Source organism: Lupinus angustifolius, chromosome LG15 (genome assembly GCF_001865875.1).
Source record: "Lupinus angustifolius cultivar Tanjil chromosome LG15, LupAngTanjil_v1.0, whole genome shotgun sequence".
Lineage (NCBI taxonomy): Eukaryota > Viridiplantae > Streptophyta > Magnoliopsida > Fabales > Fabaceae > Lupinus > Lupinus angustifolius.
Window position 1 is genome coordinate 14,749,568 of NC_032023.1, and position 15,486 is coordinate 14,765,053.

General features: G+C 29.1%; 1 protein-coding gene across 1 annotated transcript; it reads left to right on the forward strand.

Annotated features, from left to right (window-relative positions):
* On the forward strand, window positions 6,819-7,690 carry LOC109327724 (putative uncharacterized protein DDB_G0293878). Its single transcript, XM_019560885.1, has one exon. It carries the CDS (start codon window positions 6,857-6,859, stop codon window positions 7,688-7,690), a length of 834 nt encoding a protein of 277 aa, XP_019416430.1. The 5' UTR covers window positions 6,819-6,856.

The following is a 15,486-nucleotide window of genomic DNA, read 5'->3' on the forward strand; positions in this document are numbered from 1 at the left end:
GTGTCTATGTAGACGATCTACTCATATTTGGTTCCAACATTCATGTTGTGAATAATGTGAAATCATTGTTGTGTAACAACTTTGATATGAAAGACCTTGGAGAGGCAAGTGTAATCCTTGGTATAAAAATTACTAGGTCAAAAGAAGGAATTTCTTTGGATCAATCTCACTATGTGGAAAAGATCGTAAAGAAATATAAATACTTTGACTGTAAACCTGCTAGCACTCCATATGATCCAAGTGTAAAACTTTTTAAGAACACTGGTGAACTTTTTAAGAAACGACAAATTCGTCGTAAGCACAACACCATTAGAGTGGATCATGTACGCACTGAGAATACTTAGCAGATCATTTGACGAAAGGACTAGCTAGAGAGAAAGTCCATAATGCTTCTAAGAGTATGGGACTATTGTCCTTAGAACGAGGATCACTCATGATGGTAACCCGACCTAACTGACTGCGGATCCCAAGAAATAGGTTCAATAGTTAATAACAAGTTGTGAAGTGATATGAGAATGAACATGCTATAAAATTATGAGAAGCATGATTCATGCAACATATGTAAGGATGAGTTAAACTTTTAATGAGATATATACTCCAAATAGGTTACAGGAGTACTCTTCATAGACTCACCTATGTGAATGTAGAAGTGGAGGTCGCTTCCTATGAAATTTTGGGGAATAAATTTCTAGAGCGTTCACTATACTAGGATAGACGTGCATGACCTTTAACGCGTAGACTTTACAGAATACACCTTTGAAAAGGTTGTCTGTGGTTTGATATATGAGATAGAGTTCAAGACTACGAGTCACTCAAGTAAAATCTGGATCTTATTCGCTATGCAAATGTTCAAGTCGCATGACACCTTTGTTTAAGCACAATGTTATTGAGACCACAAATATTCTCGAAAATCGTTTTTAAATTTCTAGTTGAGGATTGTTAGAACATGGTTTGTTGAAAACCATTAGTGGGAACTTTTGGGTGTAAAATATAAAAAACACTCAAGTCCCACATAGAAGAGTTTTAAAAAACAACTCTCAAGTCCCATATAGAAGAGTTTTGAAAAAACAACTCTCAAGTCCCACATAGAAGAGTTTTGGAGAAAAAAACATCTCTCAAGTTCCACAATGGAGAAATGACGAACATGAAAAAATATCATTTTATAAATAGAGGTTTTCTCTCTTCATTATAACTTGCACCAAGTTGAAGATATTTCCTCTCAACTTTTCTTTCTCCCCCCTAATACTCCGCCGACGCATTTCTGGTAACTTTCTTCCCCTTTCTTTCCGTGGCACTTAAGAATTTGCACAGACAGCCAAAGTGAGATTTCGAGAATTGACACCGGTAGTTAGTATTGTGGGTAAAGAATTGGCACAGGTAGTCAGTATTGTGGGAAGAGAATTGCCACGGGTAGCCATATTGTGGATAATTTCGAGAATTAGCACTGGTAGTCATATTGTGGTGGGTGTATTCGAGATTGGTTCTTATATTGCAGTAAGAATTCGATAATAGAGATCTGGGCTATTTTAGTTATCCTGGGGATGGCGTGATTGATAGTCTGCTTACATATTTTAAGCAGTGCCACGAAACGTCTTAAAGAGAGCGACCTGGTCGTGACTCAACCAGTAAGTATTATTTCATGTCATTTAGAATTGTTGTAAGCTACGGTGGTAACAAGTATAGAGGAGTATCACGATTCAACATATCACACCAATCAATCACTACAGAGATGGTTCCTTCACATTGTGATTTGAGGAATAAGACGGTGATTTGAGATGGATGCATTTATGTCAAACATTTGAGATGGGAATTGTAGCTCTGATTGATTTCCATCAGGATGGTCTTGAGCATTTTCATTTGATACTTTCTACAGTTGTTCTTTTCCTTCGGGAAATTTATGAATCACATTATCAATTTTTTGTTGCATCTATGTGGGATTTTCTCTTTTCTTGTTAATTTTGGCCGACATGCTAAATTAGTAAGCTCTGTTGAAGTTTGTGGTGTGGACACTAAACCATAGTTCTAGAATCGTCCTTCTTTTTCTTTCTTTTTCTTTGCCACCACAAACTCTTGGGTTCTAGAAACCATGTGCACACTCCCTCATTGAATACTTTCTTGATACTGAAGCTCATGATAATGAATATGAAATTGCAAGAATGAGACTCCTCCTAAGACCAAGGGAAACCCAAGAAGATTGTAATGTTGTAGGTTTTCATGTCCCTGTTGGGACCCGCTTGGTTGTTAACATATGGAAGATACAAGGGGATCCAAGCATTTGGAAAGACCCTTCTGCTTTTATACCTGTAATATTTCTTACAAGCCATGATGCAATTGATGTTAAAGGTCAAAACTTTTAATTTATTCCTTTTGGGTCTGATAGAAGGTCATGTCCTAACATATCATTTGTTCATCAAGTTGTACACTTAACACTTGCTCGTTTGCTTCATGCATTTGAAATTACAATTCCTTCAAATCAACTATATGATATGACTGAAAGTCTAGGGTTAATTATTCCTAAGGCAACTCCAATAGAGGTTCAAGTTCAGTTTTGGTGTCTTCAAACTATACAATTTATGATTAATTGTGATTTTGAAATCTCGTTCAAGATTAGTTTTGGTGCCTTCAAACCTTATATGATATGATCAAGGCATGTAACTTGTCAATGACACTAGATGATATATACATGATTAGAAGCTCTGTGTTTTCCATTGTGTATCTTAAACATGTTGATGACAAGAACCTCAGGAGGATTTTGGAAGCTCATGTTTTTAGCAATAAAAAGCTTGCACATTATCATGGTTCTTATCGGGATGCAGCCACAACATCACCATATATATTCTTTTCTTATCTACCACCGATTACCTCCATTTCATTCCTACTCTATTTCTTACTCTTCTCATAAACACAACATCATTAAAGTGTGTATTTTATATTAATGAAACTGCACATTAGGATTGAGATTCCGATACATTTTTCTCTCTTGCATCATTAATGGTTGGTTTGCTTCTCCATTGTGGTTAAACTCATATATAGCTTTTTCCATTGATGTTAAGAATTGGATGGTTAGCTTTTGTCCATGGTGGTTAAGGTTAGATATAGCTTCTGCTATGAATGATTAAGCGTGAGATGATATAGTTTCTGTCATGGGTGGTTAATCATTATTATTGCCTTCAAATCAAGATTCCAAGATATGAGTTAAAAAAGATTTACTCACCAACTTGAGGGGTATTGCAGATGTTTTAGAGATTATTATAGAAGTTAGTTAGGTGGTTAGAAAGTTGGTAGTTATTTTGTAAAATTTGTATTTGTTGCTTGGTTTACAAGCTTTCTTTTTCTCTTTTTCCTTACTATAAATAAGTCAATTTCTACCTTCTCTTCTTATTCTTTGATTTCTAATAGTCAAGAACAATTTGCATGTCTTATGACCGATGAAACAAGGAGTATTCTTGAAGTTGTGAAAGTCTGAAGTAAACTACAAATTTGAAGTTAAAATGAGAAGTTGGAGCTTATGGGAGGATGCAAAGGATAGAAATTATCATGTTACTTAATGTTTAGTGGACAGTTTCTTTGGTTGTTAATAAAAGATCAAATCAATTGTTATCAATTTTAGTTTTCAAATTAGTATCCCACATTTTAGGACTTGTTTGTATGTTTCTTTTTTAATTTGTAACTAAAGTGAGTATTTTCTAACAATTTTCTCCATCTTTTTAATGTTTTGATTTTTTTTATTTTGTACTAAATATCATGTCTTAAAAACTCAAGATTAAGTTATATTTTTTTCCGACAATATAATTATGGAAAATAGACAATGATTAAATAAATATATTTTAGTCAGAATCTACCAAATTAATTACATCATTTAATTATTTTAAATTTATCTGCATAACTCTCAATATCAACCTTTAAGGAATGGGAGAGTAATTAATATAGTTAGATTAGCAAAGACTTCAATCTTCAAGGCCATCAACAGATGATTTTTTTTGCAAAAAATAATATTATTTCTAATATTTTGCTAAAAAAATTAGTATCCACTTGGCGCAGTAGGTTGCTAGTTAAAATTATTTTAACATTATAAAAACTAGTGTATACAGACACTTCATGTCTGTTGGTCAATATTGCATGGTACTAGGTATTTGGTGTACTTTATATTATAATTTTGTGTGTTTATGATAATATTTAGTTTAAGGTGAGAATGTGATGAATTAATGTATTGGTGGTGGTTAATTAGGATTATATGATTTTTTTGTAAAAAATAAATAATGTGAATGGCAAAATAGGAAGTGAAAATTACACCATAGTAGAAATTACATCATGTTTTACTTTTATATGCCGTGTATAGATAGATATAGATAAGAATATTGTCTATGTAGCATAAAGGAGGACAAAGGCATTACACAATTAAACTTTTTTCTTATATAAGATTTTTGGAGTCTGTGATTTTATGTATCACTTATTATTGTTGGTCAAAAAATATTTCATTATTAAATGTTTAATTCAAATATATATTTTCAATCAATCAAAGAAAATGACACATAAAAATACATTTTTTGAAACAGTATATATGTTTAGATGCAACATACATGTAAGTTATAACTCAATTTTATCTTTTACTATAACTCTTTCCAACACAAGCAAAATTATATTCTTTGACGATGGAATTGTTGGGATATCCTCATGAGCTTTACCAAACAAGAATAAGTCATTATTTATGTCCAATATTATGTATAATTAAATCTGAATTCTACCACTCATATACACTCACTCAGGCACACTAGTATATCAGTCAAAACATTATGAGTGTGGAATAAAACTAGCTTTAAAGCGAGGTAAAAATAGTACATTATATAAATATCACTCAAAATATTTATCATTGAAAGATAAACCTTCATTACTTCTACAATTAAAGTTATGTGGTAAACATGTTTTTGCATCTTCTTTTATCGAATAGTGCTTAATCTAAGTTCTCAAACAAACATCAAATGTTTTTGAAACAAATCTCAATGACATATGTCAAAAACTTATTGCTAGCAAGTTAGCTTATTTTTCTTACTTTAAGAAAATGAGAGTAAATTAGAGTGGCATATTAAGAATTATGATGATGTGCTCTCCTTATGGTGTGTTTACTAATTAAATTTTGGAGGATAAGACACATGTCAATATAAATTTTAACTATTGAAATTCTAAATTACTTTTCATTAAATTTTAAAAATGTCAAACCGAGTCTCAAGAAAAGATCTCGTCATGCATAAGCGTATGAAGCAAATATCATATCTACTAAAAAAAATCATGTCTTCCTGTATTTAATCAATTAAGTTCCAACCAATAATATAAAATTAGAGTGTAATATTTATGTAATAATAGTATAGAAAATTATACACAAATACAATCATTATTCATTTGTATTACTTTTATTTAAGACTCAATAATGATTAAAAATGAATGATATTATGATAATATAAAAAACTTTTACAGTATCAATATATATCTTTTTCTCATAAATTATTTTTTTATAATTTTATAAATAAAAAATTAGTTAAGTGTTCATTTTGAAATAGACCGGGATACAAATTGGAACAGCGATTTCCATTCCACCGCGTGGAGGGTAAACCTTCATCCTCTTCAAATCGGAATACATGACACGTGACAATAAAACACGCTAAAATCCGTTCACATCAGAAATTATAATAATAACCGATTTATTGGGCTCACAGATTCCACTTTACCACACTTTTTGTTATTCAATTTTTTATTACTAATCAATTAATAAAAGAACAATATTGATAGAAAACTATTTTAACTAAAATAAAGTATAAATTAAAATTAATCAACTTTTATTATTTTTTACTTCTCCAAAATAATTGTTCAAATTTAAAAAAACTTTGATTACATAAAATTTCTTATGTCAAAATATTTTGTGAACTAAAAAATATTTAGCAAATATTTTTAAATAAAAGACAAAGAAACAGAAGAAAAGAATATAACCTTCTTTTATTATCAAGAAGCAAAATAAAATACATCATAAATCATCACATATGCCATACATGGTTACAACTTTGAAACCTCTATAATATTTATACATTCACACCGTAAACATTTATATACCGTTATTATATTATTTATTATTTATTTGTATTGTTTTTATTTTTAAGAATGAATGATCAATGAATATAGATGATAAATAATATAATAATTCTATAAAAAATTCTTACACTATTAGAGCATATATTTTTCCATAAAACCCATGACTAAATAATAACATTAAAATGAACCAAGCAAAGCCAAACGAAGAAGCTAAATAATTAAAAAAAGAAGAGAAAGTTTGTTGAGTTTTGTATATCTACCATAAAAGAAAATAAGACTAAGACTCCCTCCTTTATTATAGATTATGAGTATGTATATCTACTGTGGGAAGTATTATTTTGAAAGCATAAAATATATTATAATGTAAATAGAGTGAATAATTGTTATTTCATTCCTTTTTTTTTGTTTTACATAACATTTGCTTTTCTCATATCGTCTACAAGAGTATAGCTTTATTGAATTAGAAATATACTGATTAATAGATAGACAAATACTTCAAAATAAATAAAAAATGTAACTTTTAATAATATATATTATTCTTCATTGTCACATAATAAAACATAATGACAACATATAATTATATTATTATCTTTTTATTTATCATAAAATTACATTTTTATTATTGAAAATAATAATAACCCTCACTTATCTCTAAACCAATGACACAGCAGATATGTTCTTTTATAATAATATCCCAAGCTTGATCCACACTTTTTTTTATTTAAGTCAAGCTCTCTCTCTCCTTTCTCTCTAGAAAACATGAAATAAAAGTCTCATGAATATAATCAAGGTAGAAACGATGATGATGCAACAACAACATGGGAAAGCTTATAATCAAGTATCACCTTCTTCTAGTTTCACCCTCACCAACTACTCTTCTTTCGAGACCCTCTCAAATATTGCCACCAGGGTCATCAATGATCTCCGGTGGGACCCACACCATTCCACCTTCAACGATGATGACATGCTTCAGCCATGGGAAAACAACCACGACAATGCTCACGAAGCTGTAAACGACAACCACCAAAACCAAAACGGCACCACCAACAACAACAACGACGAAGAAGAGTTCGAGTTCACGTTCGTTCCTACAAACCCAAACACTTCTCTTGTTTCCGCTGATGACATTTTCTACAACGGAAAAATCAAACCAACGTACCCAATCATCAACCCCACTCTAAATGACACCGTTTCGCGAAGCAACAACACGAACAAGAACGACGATGTTGGTGAGAACATAAAACGGCGTCGTCCAGCTCTAAGGAAGCTTATGTTCGAGGAGCGAGAAACAGCGTTGTGTTTATCTTCAACCGATGAAAGCGTAGACATGGAGGGTGTTATGGAAGGAACCTATTGTGTGTGGACCCCACATTCAGTGGGAGTTAAGGAACGAAAGAAGAAGATAAACTCAACGGGCTCTGTTTCGAAACGGTGGAAGCTTCAAAACCTTGTTCTCAAGAGCAATAGTGAGGGGACGGAAGAAGTGGTGAAGATGACAAACAAGGTGGTGGATGAGGCAGCGAAGCCTAGGTCGGGGAGTGGTAACGGCGGCGCGTGGGTGAGAGTGATTAAGGAAGGAGAAGAGATGAAGAGGAAGTGGTTCGCATGAATTGGTTGGACTTTTCACACCAGTTAAATAATGTGTTTTTATTATAATTTTATTTTAGATTTAGTCAATTTCTTATATCTTGTTCTTTGATTGTTCAATCCTGTCTTTTTCTATATTGAAAGAATTATTAAGGAATATGTATTATTTGGAATCAAACTTTTAAATTTCTCTTACTTATCTATATCTATACATATATTTATTTATATTTATACTATATATAAAGCCAAAACATGGTGTAACCACCACCATGGCATAATTTATATATTCCTATTTTGCCCTTCAAAATTTTAATTTAAAAAAATCATATAATCCTATATAACCACCTCAAATATATTAACTATAAGTTGCATATATATACTACTTAATAAAGGAAAAACCTAACCTAACTTTCATGAAGTTATATTGGGTTTTCCTATTTCATATTTTATAACTTCTAATTTTATTGTATAAGTTATACTTTCATCTTTATATATACTTATACTACTAAACATTTATTTCATATTTTATAACTTCTAATTTTATTGTATAAGTTATACTTTCATCTTTATATATACTTATACTACTAAACATTTATTTCATATTTTATAACTTCTAATTTTATTTTATAACTTCTAATTTCATTTTATAACTTCTACTTTTATCTTTACTAGCATGTTGACAGGCACTATCGTGTCTGTCATCCCGCTTTCTTATTGTTTGTGATGTGTATCACTACCGGGTCTGTCAACCCAATTTCCTATCGTTTGTAATGTGTATTCTACATATAAAAGTAATTTTTTATCTAATTAATTAACATCTATTGAGTAAATCTATTGCATTGGTCATAATATATATCCATTAAATTAAAAAATAGGAATGTATGAAATATATTGCATTGGTCACAATGTAGGCAATTGAGTAAAGAGTATGTGAATATTTGACATTTAAAACATCCAGACTATACATTACAAACAATATGAAAGTGGGTTGACAGACACAACAGTACCTGTCAACACGCTAGAAAATAAAATTAAGTGAAGATATCTAAGACTCTATTCTTGATGAACACAATTGTATATGCATCATTTCTTTAAGATTGAACAATTACCTCAAACGAATATATATTCAACTGCAAATTACAATATATAATACAACTTAATATGTAGAATACACATTACAAACAATAGGAAAGCGGGTTGACACGCTAGTTATATATAAAGCTAAAACTACAAATAACTACCATAAAATAATTTTTCATATGTTAAAATTACCTTTTTGTAACCCCTATAATAATAATTATCATAAACTTCCAAATATTAATTTTATTCTTTTTCACAATACAACATTATTTTTCCAAACATTTTCTATATTTGATTAATCTTCTTATATCTTTGGTCTCTATTAAGTTTCTATGTAACATTTCTTATATTGAGTTATTTTTCTTTAAAGAATTTAACATAAAAATGATACATATCAGAAAAATAAGAATGCGGGCTGATAGGCACGAAGTTCCGGTAGACACGCTAGTTATATATAAAAGAAAAATATGATGTAATTACCACCATGATATAATTTATCTTTCATATTTGTATCTTTAACCATTTTTAATAACCTCACCTTAATTTCACAATTAAAATAAAGACAAAAAATATAATATAAAGTAAAAATGTGGCCTGACATGTATGAAGTGTTTGTCGCCACACTAGTTTATATATAAATGCAAAACATGGTGTAACTATCACCACAGTGTAATTTCACTTTCCTATTTTGCCCTTAAATTTTTTAATTTATACAAAAAACATATAATTATTTGTAACCACCACCAACATATTAATCATCTCCCTCAATTTAAGTTGAACATTATAATAAAACAAAAAATTATAATATAAAGTATCACAATGAAAAATACAATATAAAGTATATTCAATACAAAAAAGATATTCTAATTCTCCAAAATAAAATATATAAAACTTAAATATTTAACATTATAAAAGTATGAATATGGGCTGATAGACACAAACTACCTGTCACCACCCGTCATTATAATTATAGAAAATTGTTGAAAATTGTAGTAACATTATACTTTAAATACCAAGGGTGAGGATTTTGTCGAGTATCTAGAAGAAAGTTTCTAAAAAAATTAAAAATGATTTGACACTTTCATCTTTTAAATATGACGAAATTATATTTTTATCATTGCACTGACATTCTCTAAATTTTAGTAAAATTAAATAAATCACCCCTCACTTTTCTATACATATACATACCCCATAATTTATATAATTTTATTATACTTATCACTCATGTACAAGAAATAAATGTAATATTTTAAACAAAAAATATGATAAATGCAATTAAGTTAAACAAAACACGTTATATTTTAGAGATAAATACAAATAATATACAAGTGAATGTATCTTCTGTTAGAAATTAATAATTTCTAATTAAGGTAGACATCATATATTTAATAAAATTATATCAGTTATTTATTTTGGGTACAAAACAAGTGATCTAATTATTGACAACCTATAAGATTTCTAGAATTGATAATAGATATGAGCTCAATGAGTAGATACTCAAACAGTTGACCTATATGGATAATGAGAACCCTATAAGTCAACACGTAAGTAACAATTATGGTCCACGGGACACCAAATCACAAATAGTTTTCACCTTTCCTCATCAAAGAGAAAACGAATGTCCTAAAAGGAATTAAGGATTTGGTTGAGGAAGATCATCATACCAAAACTTTCTCAAAATATACATGAAAGGAGTAGATAAGAGAACATGTATTTAAGGATTCAAGTATGACTTTATTTCCTTGTTTTATATAATATGTAAGATTCATGAGATTCAAGATCACAAGATTGGTATTTCACCAATCATTAGGAAATATCTAACATCTTCATTATTTTTTGTTACAAATGCATCAACAATTCTAAAGAAATATTGTTTAAATCACTCTTATACTATATCGTCACGAACCAAAAATAACAAAGAGGTATTGACTCATATATTATTTGGATTTGTCTTCATAATGTATCATATTTTGTTTGACTTAAATATATTTATTGTTTTTTATTTAAAAAATTACACTTATTTACAGTGTTATAAAAATCGTTTCGTGTCGGTCGGTTCAACTAGTAAACCAGTGAATCGGTCTTAATATCGGTACGGTACAATAATTATCTCGATCATACAATCATATCGGTCAAAAACCGTCCAAAACTAGTCAAAATCGATCATATCGCCGATTTTTAATTGAGCAATATCGGTCATACCAACCAGTTTCATTTAAAATTATTTTTTAAATAAAAATGACTTATTTTTACCGAAATGTTGGTATGGGGATGAAACACACAACTAATAAATTTTTATACCTCTAATACATGATCTATCATCAAATGATATATTTTTGTTTTAATAAATTGTATAAATAAAAGTTATTATTGTCTTCTTTATATCAATACTCTGACCGATTTGATAACCGGTACACGGTTAAGTATTAATAACATTGCTTATTTCTATGTATTTATATAAATTAAGAGATTTATGTAGGGGTAAAAGAGAGATTGATAATTTGTGTAATTTCACTACAACTCAGAAGTATCAGTCTATTTTATCTTTAGATACACAAGTAAAAGTAATAACTTGTATCCGGAGAGATAATTCTTTTCAACTATGAAGCACAGATTCGTCAAACAATCTCACGCGTTGGTGTCCGACACGGATACGTTCAGATTCGCGAAGGATACGTATCCATAGAGTATCCAAAAATTAACAAATTAAAATAAAATAAATAAATATTAAGACACGTATCCGATTCGTTTTCAATAAAATATAGGATATATGGATTCGTTTTCAGTAAAGTATATGATATATAGATTCGTTTCCAATAAAACATTATAAGATAGATTCGTTTCCAATAAAATAGGATAAGATAGATTCGTTTCCAATAAAACATGATAAGATAAATTTGTTTTCATTAAAGTAGGATAAGATATATTTGTTACGGAGGACAATGATTTTAGAATAGATTCATTTTCATTAAAATAGGATAAGACATATTTGTTATGGAGGGCAATGATTTTAAATTTCCATTATATTTTTTTACTTTGGATATTTTGAGTTACACTTATAATTTTATCATATTTTATGTGTTTTTATTATTTTATACGCGTATCCCTGAACGTATTGTATCCTGTATTTTAGAAAAAATGAGTATCAACGTATCGGATATGTATCGTATCCAACATACGTATCAGTATCCGTACTTCATAGCTTTTCATTATACACAAAGGAGAAGCACACCGAAGGTTCTTGACAAATAGCTTATTCTAATAGGTAAACTTGTAGTTGCTGTGAAATAATCAAGTGCAGAAAGACTGACTTTTTCAAAGGGTCAATTAAAAATGGTGTCTACTAACGACCCAATTGGATCTTTCTTCAATTCTATTCAAGTTATGAATGATTCTCTATCGCCTATTGAACTGGATATTATTGAAAGGCAACAAATGATCTTGAAACTAATATTTGGAACACAAATGTTTGGAACAAATATGATAAATCACGAATTGCCCCACCTCATTAATCCTTGAGTCATCTTCACCATTCATATTTAATTTAGGAACATGAAACACATCCAATTCAAATAAGGAATGGGAAAGGGGTTGGAGTGTGAGAGAAAAAAACTATTCTTTTTATTTTGAGAGGTAATTTACATAACTACCCATATTATTAAAATTTGTTACAACAAAATATTAAGGTTATTTTTGTCAAAATATTTTGGTACACAATGCTAACATGTACCAAACTGAAAAACCATAGTCCTCAGGGTTAGTAAACTATATATATATATATATATATATATATATATATATATATGAAAGATCTGTTTACAATTAAGTTAAGTTACACTAGTTACACTCAATCTTAACCATTCATTTTCTTATATCTAATGGACCAAATATAGCGACACTTGTTGGGAGGGGCAACCACACCACGAAAGAGATTAGTTCTAATACCCTTGGTAGTACCAAAAAAAATATAGAGTATTCTCATTTCTAATAATAATAAATGTTTCCATACGAAAATTGTGATAACAATAAATCTGTATCTTACAACCATACATGAATGGTTATGATTAAAAGTTATTTTTTAGTTACATGATAACTTCTTTCAATCTTTATGGCTCAAACAAAATCAAATAATTCATAATAAATATTCTTATTTCTCATAATAACAATTATTCTCATGTAAATTATGCCACATATATATAAAAGTTTAAAATCTATGCACTGATAGCGTAAAGTTTTTTACATTGCCAACTAGGGATGACAATAAAAACCGAACCCGTAGGTACCCGCCCGAACCGAACCCGAATTTAACGGGAAAAACTCGATGTGATTGGGTTCGGGTTCAGGTTTTACCCAGGTTTAAATTTCGGGTTCGGGTTTGGTATAGCAAAGACCCTAACCCGAACCCGCCCCGAAGTAAGGTAATTCAATTTAAAATTGAAATTTCTATCATTTGCCAATTGTTTTTAATTTCTAATTTTACTTTACATACTATTGGATCTTCAAACATATAAGAAATGAAATAATACAAGAGAAAATAGAAATGTTAGAGAAAAATTACACAAAAATAATATCATATTTTCCTTAATACTTTATCATTTTTGGGCCTTTTTTTCGGTTTCAGGTATGGTATTTTTATTTTTAACCCCGTTGAGTTTGGGTTCGGATTCGGGTTTTGAATTTCGGGTTCGAGTTTGGGTATGTGCAAACCCGACCCCAATCCGCCCCGTTGCCATTCCTACAGTGTCAGCGCATCATCTACCACTGATTTATAATATTTTTATTTGAAAGTCAATAGTAATAATATATGAATGGTGGAAATTTACTGACAGTGTAAAAAACACTTACACTGTCAATATATACATATTAAATCCTATATATAATGTGTCTAAGATAAAATGTACAATCATTGGAATAGATGAAACAATTATGAACCCTCTAGAAATGTGATTGTGATTGCAAGATATGTTTTCTTTCAAAAAAACATATACACCAAAAAAAATACAACAGTTAAATTTAGTTAAATTAAACAAATAAGAAGGTATACAAGTTGTAGTGCAGAAAGTAGAGTAACCAAATTCCTAAATCCTAAATGTTTATTAGACAATTTTTTGAATCCGAATTCAAATTTAGAGTTGGAAAGTTAACTCAATTATACATATCAATCGAGCTAGCTTTTGACCTGAAACCAATTAAATATAATGTTTTTCATATTAAATAAATTCTTCCTAATCTTACATATTATTATAAATATATAATTTGACATATGAAATATCAATCATGCACATATATGTATATGTCATGAAAAGATTAGATAACCAATAACATATGAAATGATATATGTGTTGTGACAATAAATCATTTGTACAAGAATGTCATAAATAACTAGCAAAAACAATTGAAAAATACGATTATAAATTAAAATTATATTAATAAATTAATTGTTGCAACAAAATGTATTATCTACTTTGAGTTAAAGACATGTCATCACTATTTTCACAACTGAATAAACATCTGTAAATTAAACTCATAGATAATCATGAGACAGATTAATCAATATCATCTTTATCACTTATCTGATCTTAAATATTTATCGAACATGATTTTTAACTGTAACCTAACTATATTTGGGTCGGATACAAACCTAATCACCCTGAAAATTAGCCCATAACATAAGAAGATAATGAAACTGATTTTTACCCCAACGTAACTACGTCACTTCTGTTATGTTAGCTTCTCTCGGTCTTAAATGAGTTGACAAAACTTTGGCACATGTCAAGAGTTGATTTGCCTGGATGACAAATAACGTGGTCGTGAAGAAAAACGTGTTGGTTTCCTTCTCATACTATCAAACATTTCAACTCTGCAAAAATCCTCTTTTTATTTATTTTTATTTGTTTCTTTCTGTTAGAATTTATTTATTTGTTTCTTTCTATTCTTTTACTTATATATATCATTGTTTCTAGTCCCTTCCTCTCTTTTTGTTCTTTAAATTAAAAATTATTATCTTTTGATATATTATTTATTGTAGTTTTGAAGCTATGAAGCACCACCATTGACTTAGACCCTTTCAATAGCTGTATGGTATGAAATTTTTTTGCACTGCGACACATATGTCAAGTTATATTTAGAGAGAAATGTATTTATGTTTTTTAATGCTATTATTTATGATTAAATTTTAATTGAAATTAAATTCTTAATATGTTAACAATACTTTATTAATTATCTCCACATATATATGTCTACACACAAGTTTTTCTCATATGATATGGTTACTTCTCTCACACGCGTCAAAGACTATATCAAGCATTAAATTTTTTTTTATCGATTCCATTATCTATTGATTTTTTTATAATGGATATTTCACCAATATTCTAAATTGACTTGAACACTTCTAGATGTATTTGTTAAAAATGTGAAAAGTTTGGATAACAATAAAATAAATTGTGGGAGAAAGGTTAAGATGAGTTTGAATTACTTAATTATGAAGTTGCTATAAACTTTAATGATTATTTCATCAATGATGTTCAAGAAGAGGGAAAAAGATTAATATATTGAAAATGAATGATTATTCATAGAGTATAATATTTGTATGATATTTGTGCAAAAATTTATGTACTCTACATCATTCATTTATTAAGATTATTTTCTTGAAAAATTAAACATAATTAAACATGAATAATATTTATAAACTATAAAATTTATACATCTCTTTTATTCATATATTTTTTGGAATGCTTT

What these genes read in the sequence shown, in the direction of transcription:
- LOC109327724 (XM_019560885.1), top strand. Translation starts at nt 6,857, where the DNA reads ATGAATATAATCAAGGTAGAAACGATGATGATGCAACAACAACATGGG.